Source organism: Pinus tabuliformis, chromosome X (genome assembly GCF_031772625.1).
Source record: "Pinus tabuliformis cultivar Carrire ecotype Pingquan chromosome X, CPIR1, whole genome shotgun sequence".
Lineage (NCBI taxonomy): Eukaryota > Viridiplantae > Streptophyta > Pinopsida > Pinales > Pinaceae > Pinus > Pinus tabuliformis.
The window spans coordinates 1,519,973,582-1,519,996,060 of NC_142308.1; the positions used below are offsets into that span (position 1 = coordinate 1,519,973,582).

At 39.0% G+C, this 22,479-nt stretch overlaps 1 protein-coding gene across 4 annotated transcripts in view; it reads right to left on the reverse strand.

The window, feature by feature from the left end:
- Nucleotides 1-22,479, reverse strand: part of LOC149145831 (lysophospholipid acyltransferase LPEAT2-like) — a 412,491-nt gene that overhangs the window by 351,705 nt on the left and 38,307 nt on the right. For all 4 annotated transcript variants that reach the window (XM_089449183.1, XM_089449181.1, XM_089449182.1 and 1 more), the window contains exons 2-3: nt 2,522-2,702; nt 2,330-2,389 (exon numbers count right to left, since the gene is read on the reverse strand). In XM_089449183.1, the coding sequence (XP_089305309.1) occupies nt 2,330-2,389; nt 2,522-2,702 (241 nt within the window). The remainder of the gene's footprint in view (nt 1-2,329; nt 2,390-2,521; nt 2,703-22,479) is intronic.

Here is a 22,479-nt window from a genome sequence, read left to right on the forward strand (position 1 = left end):
CATGGCCATCTCTCTGCTCTTTCTTTCGACTCCTCCGAGTCTCTACTTCCCTCTGGAAGTTCTCTCTTCGACTCCCTTTGAGTCGCTACTTCCCGTCTGGAAGTTCTCTACTAGACTCCCTCTAAGTCTCGATTTCCCTCCTGGAAATCCACCTACCAACCATCGAGTCGCACCTCTCCGATCTCCTATGCACCTGCAACATTGATCTGAATTCCTTGGCTAGAAATCTGCCTCGGTAGCGACTCCCTCTACCTTGGTTTTGCCCCGTTAGGTACTGTTCTGCCCACAGCACCCCACCAGCTTCACTCCCCGCAAACTGCCCACAGCTTCCTATGCCCCAGCAACTGAAGGACTGAGCCTCTAGGCTCTGCACAATCCCTGCACTTGCTAAAATGCTCCCTCAGCCAACAGCGTCAACCCTCCTGGTCTCTACGTGGCTCTGCATGAGCCTTTTTCTACCCTCCTCAGCGTCTACGCTGGCCTCTCTCAGACCCAGACGATGACGCAGTCCCTTTGCGTCAACCCTTCTTTTGTCGCTTTCTGCAAGGAACAACTTCTGTCACTTGGGACAGTTAATTCTGCTGCAAATGCTCTACTTCAGATGATGCATTCAACTCTCCTGTTATCTGCAACTATGCTCTAATACCATGTTGAAATTTCTATGTCTATCCGTTAGAAATTTTATCTGTATTCCTCTGGTTTATTTCTCCTACACTTTAATTACAAACAAGTTATTTAAACATATAAACATTGAAATAAACACAATATAGTCTCAACCATCTACAGATCAACAGCTGAAAGAAATAGCAAACACACAAGTGACACCGTTATTTTTGGACAACTCGTCCCCGAAGAAACCCAATGCGGGAAAACCGGTGCAACAATTCTGAGGGTTTATTTTATTATGCAGTCTATTTTTTAGTACAACTGGGTGCCAAACTGGCTCACCCGACAGAGAAAAATAACCGGTAGTAATACCTCTCTATTCGGAAGCAAATATTCAGAAAATCTACCCCACGAAACCATCTCCAGCACAACTAAAGCACTGTGTTAGCCCTCCTGGCCTCTGCGTCAGCCTCAAAACCCTCTGCGTCAGCCCTCTAAGGCACTGAGCAACCTCTACGGCCTTCTGTGTCACTCCTACTGCCCTCTGCATGGATGATGCAGGCCCTTCTGGCCTCTGCGCTATCCCATCTAGCCTCTGCGCTATCCCATCTAGCCTCTGCATGGCCTGCTCTAGCTTCTGCGTCTACCTCTCTGCCTTTGCGATGGTCTCGGCACTATCTCTGCCTCTTTGTCCAGTACTCACTGCCCCTTGCTACAAACTAATCACTGATTCGACTTTACTTAGCAAACCCCGCTCTAGTAAATCGAATGACTGATCACTCTGGTGTATTCTCCAACTGACCCTCAAGCCTCCTCTTATACTTTTCATGTTGGTCCTTCAACGGCCGAGATTACATCTCTAATCAATGGCTAAGATTAGATTTGGCTTGATCCATGTCTTTTGGAACCTTCTAACCCAGTTTTATATTAATACCCATTAATATTTTATTTTTCCTATGTCTAGTCTTTTGGAACCTTCTAACCCAGTTTTATATTAATACCCATTAATATTTTATTTTTCCTAAGTTTAGACTTAGGAACTCCATTAAAAATATTAATTATTTTAATATCTCCCAAACCGAGTAGAATCTGCCCAAACCATTTCTGGGTCTTGGAGATCTCATGTGCTTTAACCTCTCCACCAATTTTCATGGCTAGAGCAAATCCGAAGTTACCCCAAATTAACACACTAATGATACAAAATCAGTGATTTTCAGTAAATACTATAGAGATTCACTGACAGTTATGTCAGCGTTGTCTATCTTGACAAGTAATGTTCAGTGGGCTCAGATTGATGATGCATAAACAATTCCCTACAAGAAGAAATGTGATGCCGTCAAGTACTTCAGAAATTAAATTCCTATCTTGCCAGCAATTTATGCAATTTCCACAAGGAACTTAGAAAATGGATATTGTAATGGTTGAACTATTTTCAAAAACTTGATTTTGCCTTAGACAATAATCTCCTTTAAGAAAGATGTCTTGCAGTCTCTCTAATACCCCACATGCAAAATAGAAGTATGGAAAGTAACATGTAGAAGAATCCTGCATATATATTAAAAATGATGACTTTATTTTCATCCATAATTCTAATAGTCCAATCAAAATATCTTCAAGATAACATAGCTCTATGAGTAGTCCCAATAAATCTCTTAAATATATCTTTAGTTATAATACAACGATGACAATTTCATAGGAAACAGTACACAATCTGCATCATTACCTTTATTTCAGCCAATGCTAGTTTACGTGATTCTGGTGAGGATCTATCTACATAAATGACCTGATCCAGAATAACATAAAAAAATAAGAAACCAAGAAAGTTTATGCCAAGGCAATGCCTTTGAAACAGGAAAATAGATACAAAGGAAGTTCCTAAAATATTTCATTTGAATGATATACAAGCAAAACAAACCTGAGTAGTCCTTATAATTGTCCCTACAACTGGGATCTTGTCATGACTTTCTGATGCAACAATACTAGGGAACAGCTCATAAAAGAAGAATAATGGATCTGTATATGAGATATGGTTGCATACAACTATTGGTGCAATTCTTCTGGAAGCAGGTTTACCTATGCGCCGAATCCAATGATACCTGAAATAAAATCATACATGGATGTCATCAATCAGATTAAGTGATATATGGAAATTCCAATGACCTTAAATACTATCAAATCTGCTATGCTGTATAGCATTGCCATATGAAACCTTCTAGAACTTTAGTTAACGGGAAATGATATTAAAGCATGAGACATGATAGATAAGAAATTTGTACAGATATAATTGAAAACCAACACAAGCTATGCCCTCAATAAACTAATACTTTTTTTGGGAAAGCTTGTATGAGAAATTTTCAAGAGAAAGCTAAATTTTCAACTGCAACTAAGACCAATGATATCAAGAAGAACCAGTCTGGACTGGTGCAGAAAAGAAAATTGCAGAAACGGGTATGGTGTTCTTGTGGCTACACTTGTTGATGTCATCTGGTGGTCTAGGGCATCTGCTAGGATTGGTTGGAGTTCATTTGTTGTTGTGGTGAGCCAGTGGCCACTGCGGTTGTTGTCAATGCCTTGGGTAATTCTCTTGGGCAGGTGTTCCACTTAGAACCCTTTTGCTTTAACAGCTCGAGGAACCAGTGTTATCAAAACCGCCCGGGGTCCGGCTGTTTTTGGCCCAAAACGGTCCGAACCGGCCAGTTCAAGAGCGGTTCCGTGCAATTTGTACCTATGCAGGCCAACGTAACAAAATTGCCTTTTTTTATTTTTTTAGTTTGTTGGCCCACTTTTAATTCTCCCCTAGGCTAGCCTAATTTTCAAACCCATGGCCCTAGCATTGCTATGCAATTCATGGTAATGTTAAATTTTTAAAGTAAAAGCATCTTTTTACTTAAATTTTTAACATTACCATGAAATGACTCAGAATGTTTGAGAGTGGTTCCAACCTCGTTGGATTTCATATGGAGAAAGTAGAATTTTATATTTGACTCAAAATCCAGCAGAGTTAACAGTTTTTCAGGATTTCGGGATTGGGAGGATAGCAACGTTTCCATTGGATTTTTTCATGTACGAGGGTATGGAACTAGTATTTAATAAAGAGCACCAAGCCCTCTATGTAGTTTGATGCTAGTGCCATTGGTTGTCGAACTCCTTATCATGACTCTACTAAAAATGTACCCATCACTCAAGCAAAATCTTGACATGACATGCTATGTTTCTTCTATCTTATTTTAATGCCTAAATGGTTATATTGATGATGAAGACCCCTATATAGGAAATCATTTTGATGATATGTAGGCGTTTGTTGTAGCATGATTTTTTTTGGATGCCAGAGGCCATCTAGAGCCTATTTGTTTATGTATTTTCGGTTCAGAGATGGATTGCGCTCGAATTCATTTTGGTTATGTGCACCCTTACATGCTATGTAAATGAGAACTTTTGCATATTTGTGTATAAATGGTTTGGATTCATATGGATGCACATGAATATATATGTTTTTCTTTAAAATATGAATATTTTATGTGTTTTTCGTAAACCGGTTTTTTTCGGTTTTTTTTCGATTTCGGTCCAGTTCCGACCAGTGCCCGCTCCACAAGATTTTTTGGTTCGATCACCAATTCGATTCTAATAAAATTGCGAGGAACAAGTGTCATCTAAGAGAGGAATGTGTCATTCAAGAGGCAGTCATTTGATGGGTGTACTGGTGCTTTGGGATATACACACTAGTGTGGATGGTGTCATTATCCTAGAGTCGATGTAGACATAATATGGGCATTGGACAATCTTTGCATGGTACTGGAATTACCAGGAACAAGTGTCATCTAAGAGAGGAATGTGCCATTCAAGATGCAGTGATTTGATGGGTGTACTTGTGCTTTGGGATACACACACTAGTGTGGATGGTGTCATTATCCTAGAGCCGATGTAGACATAATATGGGCATTGGACAATCTTGGCATGGTATTGGAATTACTCTAATCAAGGTTTATAAAATTCAAGCATATGGTCCCATGGAGATCTAAAGTATTTCTCCACACACTCGAAGTTAATGATCAATTCATCAAGAAAACTAAAAAGGTGACTGGACCACTTACCATATTTATTAGTCATGCTCATTAAGTTGCTTTTCCAAAACTAGAGGCCCAATTCAAAAAGAAGTTCACTAAGGTTTAAATAGAGATCCAATTTCAAATAAGACCCATTGTACCAAGGAACATTATAATATAATAACAATCGTGAAAAACCAATGGGCACCGCTCAATAACTCAACCACTTCAGCGAAAATTCTTTAAGCATCAAGGGGAAAAGGAAGAAAGTTGCATTTGTTCTCCCACCCATATCCAACGCAAGTCATTGTGGAAATTCATTTGTGACATCGGCCTGAAGAATCATGCATTGTGTGACAATGAGGGCAAAACTAGACTCTCTAATGCAAGCATTGGGACATGTTTACTAACCCAACACCGATCACCAAGGGGTGACAGATGCTTGCCATTCTAAACGGTCACCAAAGATACCTAAAATCACGTATGTCACACCCAAGCTTAAGCAATGCAAAATTTGCCTAGTTGATCAACGTAATCAAATTGAGTGCGCGCACAACCATTGTAACCACATAGGCATGAAGAAAGCCAACCCTAATGTTAGTGCCTAAGTGATCAAACAAAGCAACTACGATCTAGGTGAGTCATGCTTTAAACAAGGAAAATTAGAGCTACTCATAGGGAAAGTTGTTGGCAATTACTTTTGTACCGTCATCTTCAAGGTATCGTCACATTATGCTCAATGTTAAGCCCCTCATATCCAAAATCACTACTATTGTGAGCTAAGTCAAGGACCTACTAAATGCTACTAAGAATAACATGGCCATATTTATCTCTTAACTGTAATATCTTATGACATAAATCCTCAACGACCTTGTGAAAAAGCATCTTAGGCACTAAGAAATGCCCAATATCAAAGGGCCCCTATAAGGTCACTAAACTACATTGCAATAGGGTTAGGCATGGTCATCACCTAGTTCGATGCTAGCTAATTTGCAATAACTTGCCCTACTTTGTGTTAGCTTCCAAGCTACTTTAAAAATGTTTACAGCGTAATTGCTTCATGAACTTTGGATACATGGTGTAAGTTCAGCCCCCAAATGATCTAAGATGGATTGGTGATGGGATATGGTCCTTGATGGATTTATAGTGGAGACAGCTTGCTCAATGATTGCTTGACCTTAGGTGGCCACTTGCTTGGCATTTTTCCTAGGTCATTGGAGTTCTCTTGCTTGCTTGGTGAACGCCCTTCATTGTGGACACATGGAGAGCATCAATTGCTTGGGGAGTGCCCTACTTGTGAAGAGGAGAGTTGTGCATCTTAGAGGAGGGAATCAAGCCCTAGATGGCATGGGGTAGCTTGGTTTCACGAATACAGACTTGGAGTTGGCTCGACGACACCTAGGCTACAACAATGTTCATACAAAGGCATCTGACCAAGTGGAGCACATGGCATAGGAGTGATGGAATCCATGTGGGCTTGGGATAAAGAGGTGTGCACACACCTTCAGTAGCAACACCATCTTGGAACTCGTATTGTGTATGATATCACCTTGGAACATGACATGTGTACCCTTAGAGTGGAGTGCTTCACTTGTGTAGGCCTACAAGAGCATTGTAGGTTGGTTGTAAGGGCTTGGACTCACAATGTACTGTTGGCATCCCTTAATTCTTATATATAGAGAGGGAGTAAAGTCCCTCATTCATTTTGTCCTTATCATTCGTTTTCATTGGTGTAGTTAATTATTATTCACTCACATAAAGATTAAGCTAGAAGAAAAGTGTTATAATCTTTTTCTCTATTGACTCTTCATTTGTACTTGATAACACTCTCTCTCTTGGAGTTATGTTATCACACAAATATGCATACGCAAACCTACATGACACTTCTAGACAGCCAACCCTATCATGGTTAGAAATTTAGAAGTATTTTTGTTTGAATTGGTGCTTTACAATCTCAAGGGTATCTCCCTAAATGATGTATGTGATTATCAACTGAATGTTCCTAAGTAGAACTTCAATTTCATTAGCACACAATAAAATCTCACTTTTGATCTACCGCTGACCAATCAAAGGTGAGTTGAATCTAAAACCAATTTTGTAATGGTTGAGATCAAATTTCTAAAAATAATCGCAACAACAAAATTAAACGTAATGTAAAAATGTGTGCCTTAAGTGAAGGAAATTCAAAATAAGTGCACTCTAAACTACCATTGCACTACACAAAAAATTGTTCAATGGCATCCAATACATTCAAAGAGTTTAGATTAAATATAATTGAACAAAATCACATATTACCCAAGAAATTGGTTGCATCATAATGAGTCTTGTTGACCACAATTTTGTCAACAATCCGAGGAAGTAGTGTACAAGGAAGTCAAGAATTTTTTCAAAGATCAAAGTCATCAGTCAGCATGAATATATCATTGTAAACCAAATTTTTGCAGGGTCAATTGTAAATGATGCTAGTATGACCATTTAATTATGTAACAACACCTAGGTAAGCCTCTAATTTTGGCAAAGGATTTCATTCTAGGAGATTTTTTAACCTCCCCGAATTATGTGTGTTTGTAAACACACATAATCAATAGAGTTTTTCTTTCAGCTTAAACCCCAAAGCGAGGGTGGAATTTGTTGACAAAGTCTTAGGTGAGTCCTAGTGTTTATTGTGTCTGATGTAGAAGTGTGTTTAAGAATAATTTTAGTGCATGATCCCTCGTAATCAAAACACCATGGCTAAATTATTTTATTATAAGGACACTTGGTTTCATACTAGATCATATTGTTGTGAAAATTCGTAGATCTAACAATCTCAGGAATCCTACTGCAACCAGTTGAATCTACTTCTACTAGATTGTAACTAACATTACACACTTATTTGAGATTTCTTCATGAAATATCGAAGCAAATTACTGAAGCAACTTACACCAATTAAATATGATTCTAAAACATAGAAACTGAGCAAGGAAAATAGAAACACATAGGACACGATTATTTTTTGACAAAAAGTCCCCGGAAAAACCCAGTGTGTGAAAACCGATGCAGCAGCTCTAAGGGTTTTATTATTATGCAGGAGAAAATCGAAGTACAATTCTAGGATGCTTAACTAGCAATCCGATACAGAGAGAATGCTGAACAAAACATTGGTGAAATGATCTCACTCTGTCACTGGAGAATCAGTGACTGATCCTACTGCCCTAGAGGCTCTGCGTCACCCTCTGTGTGGCCTCTGCGCAGAACTGCGTCACCCTGGGCAGTTTCTGCGTCACCCCTCCCGGGTGTTACGCTGCCTCTCCTTTGGATCCTCTGTTGGCCGAGAAATCAACATTCTGCCTCCCAGACTCACACCCTGGCTTCCAGCAACTGAATTTGGACTTCCCTCAGCAGGAAACTCGACTTCCCCTAAAGGACTGTGTTGCCTCTGTGTGGGCCAGCGTCAGCCTTCCTCTGAACATCTTTCTGTTCTCCCTCTACCTCATACTCTCCGGAAATTCCTTCTTCCGAATTCTCACTGCCCCTCTACTGCAAGAGATCTCTTCAAGCAATTTTCCTCCTGAGGACTTCTCACTTCAGAAAATCGATTTTCTCTATCTCTCTGTGTATTTTCCAAATGACGCTCAAACCCCTTCTTATATCTTCCTGTTGGATAACCAACAGCCTAGATTAAAACATAATCCAAGGCTCAGATTGTTTTGGCTTGATCCATGGCTTTTTGTAGAAGTTTCACCCCTGATTAGATTAATACCCATTAATATTTTAATTTTCATAAGTTTAAACTTAGGAACCCCATTAAAAATATTAATTATTTTAATAAAATCACTTTTGGGTAGAATTTCCCAAAACGTTTTCTGGGTTCTTTGGAATACCTGTGCCCAAGCCTCCCTGCAAAATTTGAGGCTTAGAGTACATCCGATGCTACCCCAAATCAACAATGTCGCAGAATTGGGTAATATCTTTAGGGTCTATGTCTAAAGGTGTTTTCCCCTTCTAAGGGTTGATATTGTAATTATTTTGATGTAAAAATATTTTAGTGCATGGTCCCTCGCAATCAGAAACCATGGCTAAAATATTTGAGGGTGGAAAAATAATTAAATCCCCTCTAAAGTCAATTAATTAATTTTCTGGCAAAATTAAATAAAAATCCTAAGCCAAAAAATTAATTAATTTTGAGTCAAAAAATAATTATAGAGAAATTAATTTCTCTCCAAGTGGAAAAAATAAAAAATTCGTGGGCAAAAAAATGTCAAATTTTGGAGGTCCTCCACCAAAGGAAAAATGGAAATTTTAAGAAAATCTGAGCCCTTGAACCTTGGTGGTTAAGTCAAAGTCAATTTTTTTAGGAAATTAATCCAAAATATTAATTTTTGGATTAATAAAAAATGGTTTTAAAAAAATTGAATTTTTCTTCAAAATAAATATTTGATGGTGGAGACTAAAAGATGATCAAGTTATTTTCAACAGTCAAAATTATTTTAACGAGAATCAAGCCAACTAGCCATTATATTCCACTTGGAAGGGTTCTCTATTTAAGAAAGCCACTTAGCTTCTATTTCCCATCTTTTGGATGAGGTAATTTTGTAACGCATGTACTAAGTTGTTGCTTTGCTGGAAACATTTTTCTCATAATAGAAAGAATTTGGGGTTCAGTTCATGGTGTTTTTCTATCTACTGATTTGTGGTATGTGTTGGCTTAGGCTATGTATTTATCTTATATTGTGCTCAATGATTTTTTTAACTATTATTTTCATTTGTCGTTGATAAGAACATTCTCTTGGTATGAGTTATCTTAAGATGATCTGATTCACTATATGAATTAATAGTTTATCTGGAGAATTTATAAAGATCTACAAGTACGCTAGCCCTTGGGCTCTAAGTTCACAGACTGTGGGGAAGAGTCGACCTTGTTTGGGCTCTAAGCTTTCATTGTGGTGAATTATTTTGCTGGAGGGTTTTGGTTGGTCTATCTTTCGAAATTATTCATCCATGTACTTTATTTAAAAAATCTTTCTCAAAATTTTATTTGGTATTGAGCTAAAAAAAATTATTTGCTTATGAGAACTAATAATTTTAATTTGTAAATATTTGTAAATTATTTTCTAACCCTTGTCCTATTTTGTAGCACTTGGAGTTTTTGGGGTTTTGGAATTCTTTCATTAAATTGTACAGGTGAATCTTCAAATTCTCATCCAAGCTCAACATCCAGCGAATAAAGGAAGATGTTGGCCTTGTTATCCACCACCTGAGGGTAGTGTATATAGGAGAAAAAATTTCTCCTAGATGGTCCTCAGCTAGCAGCCACTAGATAGTTCAATGTGCCATTGTCTCTGCCACTTGAACCAACCATATGGTCCCTCGTCCACTTGTCATGATTGTATGTTTGAAGGTGGGCCTCCCAACCCCAAAGGTATGACTTTTCATTGGTTTGGTTGAGTAATTTTGTTTACTTTACATGGGCACTTTTGGGCATGGATTGGTAGGGGGATTCGGTGGAAAGAGTGGGTTAGTTTTGTATTCTTGTCTCCACTGTCTGATTCCGTGGTTACCCTTGTATCATAGTCCTGTGAGATCCCCTTTATTGGCCATTGACTTCAAGGTTGGCACCACATGGGAAACCTTGATTTTGGTTGTGTGGTCCCGCTTCCCAATACCACCTACATCACTCCCCTTCCACTCATTTTAGTCCCGTTCATCAATTTTCCCATTGTTGATTTAGGGTAGCATCGGATGTGCTCTAACCATGAAAATTGGTGGAGAGGCTAAAGCACATGAGATCTCCAAGACCTAGGAATCGTTTTGGCAGATTCTAACCAGTTTGGGAGATATTAAAATAATTAATATTTTTAATGGGGTTCCTAAGTCTAAACCTAGAAAAAATAAAATATTAATGGGTATCAATATAAAACTAGGTTATAAGGTTCCAAAAGTCATGGTTCAATCCAAATCTAATCTTAGCCGTTGATTAGAGATTTAATCTCAGCCGTTGAAGGACCAACAGGAAAAGTATAAGAGGAGGCTTGAGGGTTAGTTGGAAAACATACTGAGAGAGACCGGTCAGTTCGATTTCTGGAGCGGGGTTAGCTGAGAAATTCGAACTAGTGGTCTGGAGAGCAACATGAGGCAGCAAGTACAAAACAGAGAGTTGGGAACAGCGCAGAGGTTGGAGAGGCAAAAGCAGAGCCTCTCAGGCAAATGCAGAGGCTTCAAACTGCGCAATCACTGAAGGGCCTGCGTGGGTGACGCAGAGAGGCCCAGACCCAGTATTGCGGGGGAGTGCCAACCCCCCCTCAATCCCGCTCCCAATCCGTGCTCCGGGCAGGAGTGGGTCGGGAGCGCACTCCCTAAAAAAAATTGCGCTCCCTGCCTTTTTGGGAGAGTTTTTGGGAGCGTTTAGCCTTTTTTGCAATTTTTTTTTTGCAGTCATGTTCCAAATGCAATTTGTTTTCAAAGAAACAAATCAGTTTTGAGTGGGGCAGCTTAATGATCAAGCCTATGGCCCTAGTATTGATATGCAATTCATGGTAACTCAATCTTCATTTTCATCCTTTTACATATATTTTTAACATTACCATGAAATGACTCAAGATATTTGAGAGTGGTTCCGACCTCATTGGATTTCATATAGAGAAAGTAGAATTTTAGATTTCATTCAAAATTCAGCAGACTTATCAGTTTTTCAGGATTTCAGGATTGGGGGATTGCAATGCTTTCATTGAATTTTGTCATGTATTAGGGTATGGAACTCGTATTTAATCAAGAGCACGAATACCTCTATGTACCTTGATGTTAGTGACATTGGTTGTCGAACTCCCTATCATGACCCTCCTAAAAATGTATGCATCACTCAAACAAAATCTTGACTTTACATGCTATGCTTTTTCTATCTTATGTGAATGCTTAGAGGGTGATATTAATGACAAAGATCCCTATACAGATATAGAGGTAATGACCAAGATACCTCTGGATATTAATGCTTAGAGGGCGATATTAATGACAAAGACCCTGATTTTCCAACAAGACTAAAAAATTAGACATTTCCCGTGGTGGCAAGAGGCCCAAGCATAAGAAATAGATAATAGATTTACTTGTCTCTTCTAGTGTCTAGTAGTTTTTATAACCATTGACTCTTTCATATTTATTATGATATTTTTTTAAACAATATATGACAATTTAAGTTTGAAGTTGGCAATTATAACTCATTAGTAATGAATTATGAATATGATGCTTCATGAAAGTTGAAAGTTGTTTCATTTCATTTCATTTTATAGCATTTCATTTCATGTTAAATATTATTTGTTGTAATGGTTAGACTTAGCTTACAAGTACAACTTTGGTGATCAATGATGATAAATGTTATATATTGAATTTTGAAAGCTTGAAACTTTAAGATTGATGAATCATGAGACTCAATATGTTGTATGTTACTATGTTACTAACTTGTGGACGTGGTTGACGAAGATTATAACTTTTAGATTATTGTTGTTATATGGTTCAATCTATGTTTTTTTATGTTTTTTATATCTAATTCATCATTCTACATGTTTTTGTTGACATATATGTATCAAAATATAAAAAATATATATATTATATATAAAACGGTATGGGATTCGCTCCCAAACCGAGAGCTTCTGTAAATTGTCGCTCCCGCACCCATTTTCGCTCTTGCACCTGTTTTTGCTCCCGCTCCCCCCTTTCGCTCCTGCTCCCAAGTAACACTGGGCCCAGTGCTGGTGCAGAGAGGCAGGGGCTAACGCAGAGGGTCTGGGAGCTACGCAAAGGTCAGCCAGGCTGACGCTGAGACTAGGGGAAGTGCTGAAGAATTTTCTCTATGTTGGGTAAGCCAATTTGGCACCCAATTGTACTGAAGAATTGCTGAATAATAAAATCCTCCCTTGCTACACAAGTTTTGCCACATTGGGTTTTTCCAAGGAATGATTGTCCAAAATACTTGTGTCAATGTGTTAATTCTTGTGCATGTGTTGGTTTCTGTATTATGATGTGATGTCTGCAGCAAAATTTATTTTAATGTTTACTGAAGAATTTTCATAAATAACTTATTGGGAAATAAGTAAGTAAAATAAATCAGTTGTTGTAGCGATAGAATTTTCACATGGTATCAGAGCAAGTAATCAAAGACAGGAAGGGAAAATCAATTATGGGTCGAGACCATGATGTAGAGGCATCTACATCAGGAGACTCGCACAAATTTTCAGAAAATTGCACAAGAGAAAGTGATTTCGATTTCTCTATGTTGGCTTCCAGGCTGGAAGAAGAAGTGGCTTGTGTGACTAGCTCTGCATCATCAGAGGTATGGTATATAGACAGTGGGGCCTCTTGGCATATGACGGGAATCCGGGAATGTTTCTCAGATTATCGGGAGGAGAAGATGAACTTTCAGATCACCATGGGGAACAAGGCAAAATGTACTCCAGTAGGGAGGGGTACCATAGTTTTTCAAACAGAAACGAGAGAACGATTCTGTGCTACCAATGTGCTGCATGTACTAAGATTGGGGATGAACTTATTTTCCGTGTCCCAACTTCAAGTCAAAGGCTATGATGTTTTCTTCAGCAAGGAGAAAGTATATGTCAAACACCCGAGCTAGAAAAAGAAAGTGCAGATCGGGATCAAAAGTAACAGGTTGTACAAACTACAACTAGAATCACCAATGGCACTAATAGGCAGTCATAGAGACAAGGATTTGAATGAACTATGGCACAGAAGAATTTGACATTTGCACCAAGGGGCTCTAAGAATTCTCAGGAGCACTGTAACAGGAGTTCTGGATCTTAATACGGAACGAAATGGGAAAGTATGCCAAGGCAGCATTTCCTAGAAGTAAAAACAGGGCCAAGAGTGTACTAGGATTAATACACTCGGATATCTGCGGACCCATGTCCACTAAAGCTCTTAGTGGTGCCGAGTACTTCCTTACCTTCATTTATGACCACTCAAGGAAAACTTGGATTTATTTTCTGAAACCAAGGACGAGGTTTTCTGTTGATTCAAAGAGTTCAAGGCTCTGGTGGAGAATCTGACTGGGAAGAAAATAAAAGTTTTGCGCTCAGATAATGGTGGAGAGTATGTCAATAAGGACTTCACTGATTTTTGCGTTAAGGAGGGCATCAAAAGAAAATGGAGTAGCAGAAATAAAGAACAGAACTATTGTATAAGCAACTAGGGCCATGATGTATGATCAAAATATGCCAAAATTCCTGTGGGCAGAAGCATGCAACACAGCAGTCTATGTTCAAAATAGAACTCCTCATCGGGCATTGGGCAAGATTACTCCAAAGAAAGTCTTCACAAAGAAGACGCCTGAAGTCAGTCATTTCAGGATATTTGGGAGCTTAGCATATTGTCGCATACCCAAGGAAAAGAGGAAGACGTTGGATCAAACTGCAGAGAAAGGATATCTAGTAGGATATAGCGAGAATGTTAAGGCATACAGAATCTATCTTCCATGGAGAAGGAAGGTAGTAGTTCGACGAGATGTGAAGTTCATGGAAGACAAGGCTTTCAGAAAATCTCGAGAAATGCCTTTCGAGGAGCAGTCAAAAGAGGAACCATTGGTCAAACCTCTTCAACCAACGGAAGAAAAGAATTCTTCCTCGAGTCAAGAAGAATCACAGGATGAGGAAGAGCTAACAGAAGCACCTGCTAGCAGAGGAAAAACGAGCAAGGAATTTCGTCAGATCTTGCGAGATGCAGAGGACTTCATCGGTGCGCCAAGGAACAATAAGAGGGAGCGAAAACAGCCAAATAGATATCAGGCATTAGTAGCTCAGGATGGGGAGCCTGCCAATTTTCAGGAGGCAACTCAACATCAGGTTTGACTAGATGCGATGGTAGAGGAGTACAACTCCATAATGGTGAATGATGTCTGGGAGGTAGTGCCAAGGCCTCAAGACAGATCAGTGGTAGGTTCAAGATGGATCTACAAGATTAAATACGCTGCAGACGGCAGTGTTGAGAAATACAAAGCCAGGTTTGTGGCTAAGGGGTATGCTCAGAAGGAAAGAATTGACTACGAAGAGACCTTCGCCCTGGTAGCCAGGTATACATCTATTAGAACTGTGATATCTCTTGCAGCACAAATGGGGTGGGAGATTCATCAGATGGATGTCAAAATGGAATTTTTGAATGGTGTGATAGAAAAATAGGTATACATTGAACAACCAGAGGGCTTTGAGACACATGAGAAGAAGTCTCATGTATGCAGATTGAAGAAAGCCTTGTATGGGCTGAAACAGGCACCTAGAGCTTGGTATGGGCGAATCAATGGCTATATGCAGAAAATGGGATTTGTCAAGAGTGACGCAGATCCAAATCTCTACTATCTGGTTGTAGAGAATGAGCCTCTAATCTTAGTATTATATGTAAATGATCTCTTCCTAACAGGATCATCCAGACTCATAGGGGACTGCAAGAAGAATCTAGCCACAGAGTTCGACATGAAGGATTTGGGACGAATGCATTATTTCCTAGGGTTGGAAGTTTGGCAGCAAAAGGGGGAGATCTTCCTTGGGCAAGGGAGATATGCTACAGAAATCCTGAAGAGATTTAGGATGGAGGACTGTAGACCCATGGCTACTCCAATGATAACCAACTGGAAGAAGATTGATGCATCAAAAAACAAAGATGTTGATCCCACCTTATACAGGCAGCTCATAGGTCCCTGATGTATCTAATCAATACCAAGCCAGACATTTGGTACGCTATCAATACCCTCAGCCGGTTCATGGTGGAGCCAAAGAGGGCGCACTGGGCAGCAGCCAAACATGTTCTCAGGTATTTACAGGGAACAGTCGATTATGAACTCTTGTACACCAGGGGTAAGGATATCAGATTGAGTGGGTTTACTGATCCAGATTGGGCAGGAATTTTAGTGGATCGGAAAAGTACCTCTGGGTACTATTTCAACATTGGATCAAGAATGACCTCCTGGCGCAGTAGGAAACAAAAATCTGTGGCTCTGAGCTCAGTTGAGGCGGAATATATGGCCGCAACCACAGCTTCGTGCAAGGCCATGTGGCTTAGAAAACTGCTTGTGAACCTATTCAGAAGAAAGATGGAGGCGACCAGGATCATGTGTGATAATCAGAGTTGCATCAAGCTCTCTAAGAATCCAGTGTTTCATGATCAGTCAAAGCATATTGATATCCGGTGTCACTTTGTCAGAGATTGTGTCCAACAAAGGGTTGTACAGTTGAGCTACACTCCTACAGGAGAACAGGTGGCAGACATCCTTACCAAGGCCCTTGGAAGAACCAAGTTTGATTATTTCAAGGAGAAGATGGGGATGATAAAGAATCCATTTCAGTAGCAGAAATGGGTATGATGTTGCAGTGCAGTAGCAGTCAGCAGTAGCACGATGCAACATGATGAGGAGTTTGCAATGCAAATGCAGTGTTGGGAAGATTGCCCAGCGGCAGCACGGATGCAGAGGGAGCTACAGTACAGATGTAGCAGTGGCAATGATAGAGCCATGGGCAGCAATACAAGATGCAACAGTGCAGAGGATATTAGGCAGGGAGGCTTAGGATTAGCACAGGTATCGATGCCATATGATCAGAGTAATGCTCAGCGTGGATTATTACTAGAGCACAGTCCTCGCTAAGAGGGAGTGTTGATTAGGGGTAGCATCGGATGGGCTCTACCCATGAAAATTGGTGGAGAGGCTAAAGCACATGAGAACTCCAAGACCCAGAAATGGTTTGGGCAGATTCTAACCGGTTTGGGAGATATTAGAATAATTAATATTTTTAATGGAGTTCCTAAGTCTAAACTTAGGAAAAATAAAATACTAATGGGTATTAATATAAAACTGGGTTAGAAGGTTCCAAAAGTCATGGATCAAACCAAATCTAATCTTAGTCGTTGATTAGAGATTTAATCTCGGTCATTGAGGACCAACAGGAAAAGTATAAGAGGAGGCTTGAGGGTCAATTGGAGAACATAATGAGGGAGACCAGTCAGTTTGATTTCTGGAGCGGGGTTAGCTGAGAAATTCGAACTAGTGGTCTAGAGAGCAGCAGGAGGCAGCAAGTACGGAATAGAGAGTCAAGAACAGCACCAGGGGAATAGCACAGAGGTTGGAGAGGCAGACGCAGAGGCTGCAGACTGTGCAATCACTGGAGGGCCTGTGTGGGTGACGCAGAGAGGCCCAGTGCTGACGCAGAGAGGCAGGGGCTGACGCAGAGGGTCTAGGAGCTACGCAGAGGTCATCTAGGTTGACGCTGAGACTGGGGGAAGTGCTGAAGAATTTTCTCTCAGTTGGATAAGCTAGTTTAGCACCCAGTTGTACTGAAGAATTGCCGAATAATAAAACTCCCTTGCTACACAGGTTTTACCACATTGGGTTTTTTCGAGGACTAATTGTCCAAAATATTTGTGTGATGTGTTAATTCTTGTGCATGTGTTTGTTTCTATATTATGATGTGATATCTGCAGCAGAATTTATTTTAATGTTTACTGAAGGATTTTCATAAATAACTTAATGGGAAATAAGTAGGTAAAATAAATCAGTTGTTGCAGTGATAGAATTTTCACACCCATCTGGGTCCACATACAGTCAGCCTCCCCTTCCCCTAGTCCAAACCTCGGGTCGGGCTTGAAACAATGCCTCGAAGGTTGATGCAACTAAAAAGAAAAGAAAAATCATAATTTGGCCACTCTCAACAGGAAAGGTACCACAAAATGAAAAAGATGGTCGGGACATACAAATTTAGCATATGGGCAAAAGCCAAACATGAGATCTACCCTTTACCCATGGCCATCACCCTAGCTCCTATGGGCCCTAAATGAACCCCCTCCATCATTAAGGAACCAATGATTTGTGAAAATTTGTTGCAATAATTGATTTATTTCTCCTACTTATTTATGATAAGTTATTTACCAATACTTCAGTAAATACCAAAATAAATTCAGTTGCAGACTTCACAAACTAGAATTGAAAATTAAACGGCAGGAGAAACATCAGCATATGAACAATCACATTGACACAATTGTTTTTGGACAATCGTCCCCGAAAAAACCCAATGTGGGAAAACCGGTGCAGCAGATTTGAGGATTCTTATTATTGGCAATGTTGTCGCACAAAGTGTCTAGGAACTACGACAACGCTCAGAGTAAGGGTTGTCACTCTCGATCCTTACTCACTCTGTTTAGACCCTCTCCTAGGCAAGTCAAGGGGGGTAGTCCCTAGGCAAATGGATGAGGATAGCCTGTGAAAAACAGACTCTAGGAGATTTTAATGATGGACAACTTGACGAAAGTAAACGAATCTCGATAGATTAAATGCTAATGTAACCAAGACATGACCACAAGATAGGAACAATTATAGACCAGTGCCTTTATGCTCAATTAACCGTAGATTAAGAAGACAAGTTATCTAAAACAATTTTCCAATATGTGACGAACAGTGACAATTATGAATAATTAAATGTAAGATGCCCAAAACTTTATCACGCAAGATATTCTAGATTTAAGATGATTTTCGTTAATTACCCAGATCTAGATCCAATTAACCTTCTCCAACAGCCAATATATTTAAAACATTTATCGCATCTTGACCATAGAGAAATATGCATTTAATAACACTAAGGAACTTCAAATTCAAATCTTAATTATTCCTTAGGCGATAACTAAAGAAGTAAAACAAATCAACGGGTTAAAAAATTCGAAATTTTTAATGGGCCATAGGCCACATTAAAAATTTTAACGTTTAAGCGAAAACCCCATAATTTATTTCATTTTAATTTATTTAAAAAAAACAATTAGAACTTTTTTATTTTTTATAAATGTTTTGGATTTTAGAATTTTTTAAGTTTTTTAATTTTTAGGATTTTTTAATATTCTTTTTAAATTTTTAGGATTTAAATTAAAAATAAAAATAAAAAATAAAAAGGAAAGAATCAAATATCAAAAAGGTTAATTTTTTGAAAGATTTTTTTATTTTTATTTTTATTTTTTTAGAATTTAGATTTTAGAGCTTTAAAACCTAAATAAAAATAATCAAAATCGAAATCATAAAAAAAAATGTGAAAAGCAAAATTAAATTTGAAATAAAAAAGAAAAACTAAGAAATACGAAAATCAAACTATACAAACCTAAACTAAAATGAAAAATTAACTAAATCTAAACCTAAAATCAAATGAAACTAAAAAGAAATTTTTTTATACATACGCCTATCCTAAGTATATACAAACCTAAACTAAACAAAAAGAAACTTAACCTAATGTATATACATAAACAATAGAAATAAACAAAAATCGAATTGTTTCAAAAAAAATATCAAAACCTAAACTTAACGCACTCATACCTGAAAATAGAAAAAATAAAAAATAAAAAATAAAAAAAAATCGAATGTTTTTGTTTTGGAAGCTGCAGGTAAGACGGAGGGAGCTGGACGGCAACGGAAAGGGAGAGATCGCAGAAGGGAGATGACGCTACGTGGAGGGGGTTTGCAAGACGATGGGAGAGCTCGATGGAGGAGCTGGGTGATGGACAACGTGAAAACTGAGGGATACGATGGCAGCGTGGATGGATTTGTTAGATGGCTGGAGCAGAACGCGACGAAGGCAAGCAGTGCTAGGGAGCCACGACGAGGAATGAAGATGTGTGGAGAGGGTTTGGAAGAGAGAGGAAGAGTTGTTTGCAGGTTTGGACAGCGAAATGGCAGAAGAGGATGAAGGGGGTACGCAGGTGGGCTGAAGGGAAGAGGTGACGAGCAGCGAAGGAGCACGGAGAAGACGCAGCGTAGAGAGGTTTGTTGGGCGGATTTGTCGGACAGGGATGGTAGCTCTGGCAGCTTGATGGTGAAGCTGGAGCACTGGGCAGCAAGGAAAAGATTTCGACTGCAGCTGTTGAAACCGCGGAGGGGTAAGGCTGCGTGAAGAGGTAATGGAGCTGTGTGAGGGGTGAGGAACCAAACGGATGCTTGGAGATGAATGTGTGAGGATTCGATGAGAAAAGCCACAGGGATTGCAGGTTTCAAATAGCTGAGAGAGGAGGCTGGACAGCAGCGGCAGAGGATGAAGGGACTGCAGGGTTTGGAGAAGGGATCTGACGCAGAGGGTATGGTAGATTCGGATTTATGAAGAAGCAATCTGCCAGGGTTTGAAAAACACGTTTTTTGCAGGAAGAGGCCACGCTAGAAATGACTGTGGGAATGCTGCAGCAGAAAGGTTTAAAAAAAAATCGAAATTGCACAATAAACCCCAAAAAACTCGTCAGCAAAACAAAGAACGAATCAGCTTAATGGTGGTCCAGAAACCCCTTAAAAATTAATTTCCAGAAATCTTAATTAAATCCTTCTGCTTCGGATTTCTTAAAGAAACTCTCACAAAATTTCCAGATTTGAAAATAAATAAATTTAAACCCTTGGACTGCAAAATCTGGATATGATCCCTGCAAAAATGATGTTGATTAAACCCAGAGATCCAAATCTTACTCTCCAGGGCCTAGATTTGGACTCTGCACAGTTTTCTTCTTCAGATCTGTAGCTGCAAAAAAAAAACACCCAAACAATATATACAATGACCCAAAAAACTAAAACCCAGAGAACCCAAGTCAGAAAAATTTAAAAAAATAATTACAGATCTATGCACAGGAATAGCAGATCTACCAGATCTGGCGAGTGTGAGTCCAACTCCGCTCTCAGATCTGATAATCTAAGGCTCTTAAAAGCCAAATTTATCAATTTAGCATAGAAAAAAATTTTAAATTTTAAATTTAAACGGAGGTGCTTCACCCAAAACCCTTCATGCATCACCAAATAAAAATCTTCTGATAAGCTCAGGATCAAATCAAGCTAGGCTCTTCAAAAAACACGGATCGGGAGTTGGTTGGTTCAACAGAGAACTTCCCCAAACGCTCGATGATCTAATAATCAAGGATTTCCTGCAAAACTCAATTTAACCATCAACATAGAGCGAGAAAACGATAATAAAATTAAAATAAATAGAGATACCTGCTATTATATTCAAAACTTAAATTATCATTCAAACCCCAGCGACTAAGCAAGATACCTGTACTCAAATCGCTCTTCAAAAAGCTATCATCAATGGCTAAAAAGAAATCTATGCATGAAAATGACACATCTTACAGTATTTCCACGAGGAGTAACACCAACAGAGATTTAACCCCGAAGTCTTTCTTTATTGCTCATAAAAAATATTACAAGAGAGCTTTTCGCTTAGCACACGATCCAGAGATCGGATGATCTCAACTGACAAATGACCTCTTCTTTAAAGATAAATCCTCCAACGGCTAGTGCGAGTGATCCTTGTCAAAGTAATCTCGACCGTTGATGAGGATTAAATTTCTTTTAATCTCATCCATCAAAATTTTAAATTATTGAGGAAATTCGAATTTTTCAATTAAATGAATTTTAATTAATTCAAAAAATAAATTTTTGAATTAATTTTCTCAATTTTGACTTTGACTTAACCCCAGGGACCAAAGGCTTAAAATTTAGCAAAATAATTAATTTACCTTAGTCCCGAGACCTTTTAAAATTTGAATTTTAAAGGACCCACGAATTTTGCCTTTGGAAAATTTAAATTTACTTAGGACCTATAATTAATTAAATTTTTGGCTTAGGATTTTAATGAAATTTTTAACTAGAAAATTTAATTAATTAACCTATGAGGAGATAAATTATTTTTCCAACCCTCAAGACACTTTACATCATGATTTCACATTTTTTACATCTCAAAGAGGAAAACCTATTTGCAAAAGACCCTCACAGACTACCCAATTCTGCGACACAAATATAATCCAGCAGACCAAGCAATTTGTAATAAAATAACCTAACCAAATAGTTAGAATTATTTTCAAATCACTTTTACATAGACTCAATCTAGAACACTAGGACTCCCCTAAGATCCCAGTGACAAAATCCACTACAGCTTTGGGGTAAGGTTGAAGGAAAACTCTGCTGACCATCCGAGAATGGATCGGTGAGACAAAAAACCTCCAGGAATGTAGATCGTCACCAGAAAATTAGGTTTACGTAGGCAATTACATACACGACACTGATCTGCTGAGATTATTTACAATTTACACATGCAAAAAGGGTTTACAATATAACATGATGATCAGGCTGATGATGATAGTTAAACAGCACAGACACATCGATCAAGCGCTATCCCTTTTGCGAAAAAAAAGGGGTGTAGTGCTATGGGTCATTGACATGTAGTGGTCAACAGGCAGTAAATATCTAAATACAATCTAGTATGCTCATCTAGCAATCTTTTACAGAGAAAATATTGGTGGAAAATCTGAGTGAGTTTTACCTCACTTCACCCGACAGAATTCCTACTGATTTGCCACAAGACTGGCTAACCCCAGCTATTTTTGCTTCAGCTCTTCTGCCCTCTTTTTCAGCTTTCCCGGTTGTTCTAGCAATTCCGGTTGTTCTCGATAGTTTCGGCTTCTGCCCTTTGCGTCAGCTTTCCCTGCAGTTCCAGCTTCTGCCGTCTACATCAGTTTTCCTGGCTACTTTGCTGCCTCTACGTCAGCTCTTCCAGTTGTTCCGACAATTTCGGCTCTTCCAGCAGTGCTAGATTCTGTGTGACACGCAGCTTTTCTACGTCAGCTCTCCCGGCTACTATGTTGCCTCTCTGCAATCTCTCTCCGCCTCTTTGTCAGTATTCTCCGGAAAGTCCTTCCGAATTCTCATTGCCCCTCTGCTGCAAAATGATCACTTAGTTCAAATTTCTCAGCTTCCTAGCCCCAGAATTCGAACTCTAAATCAATTCTCTCCCTCTATGTATTTTCAAATGAACCCCAAGCCTCCATTTTATACTTTTCATGTTGAGTCTTCAATGGT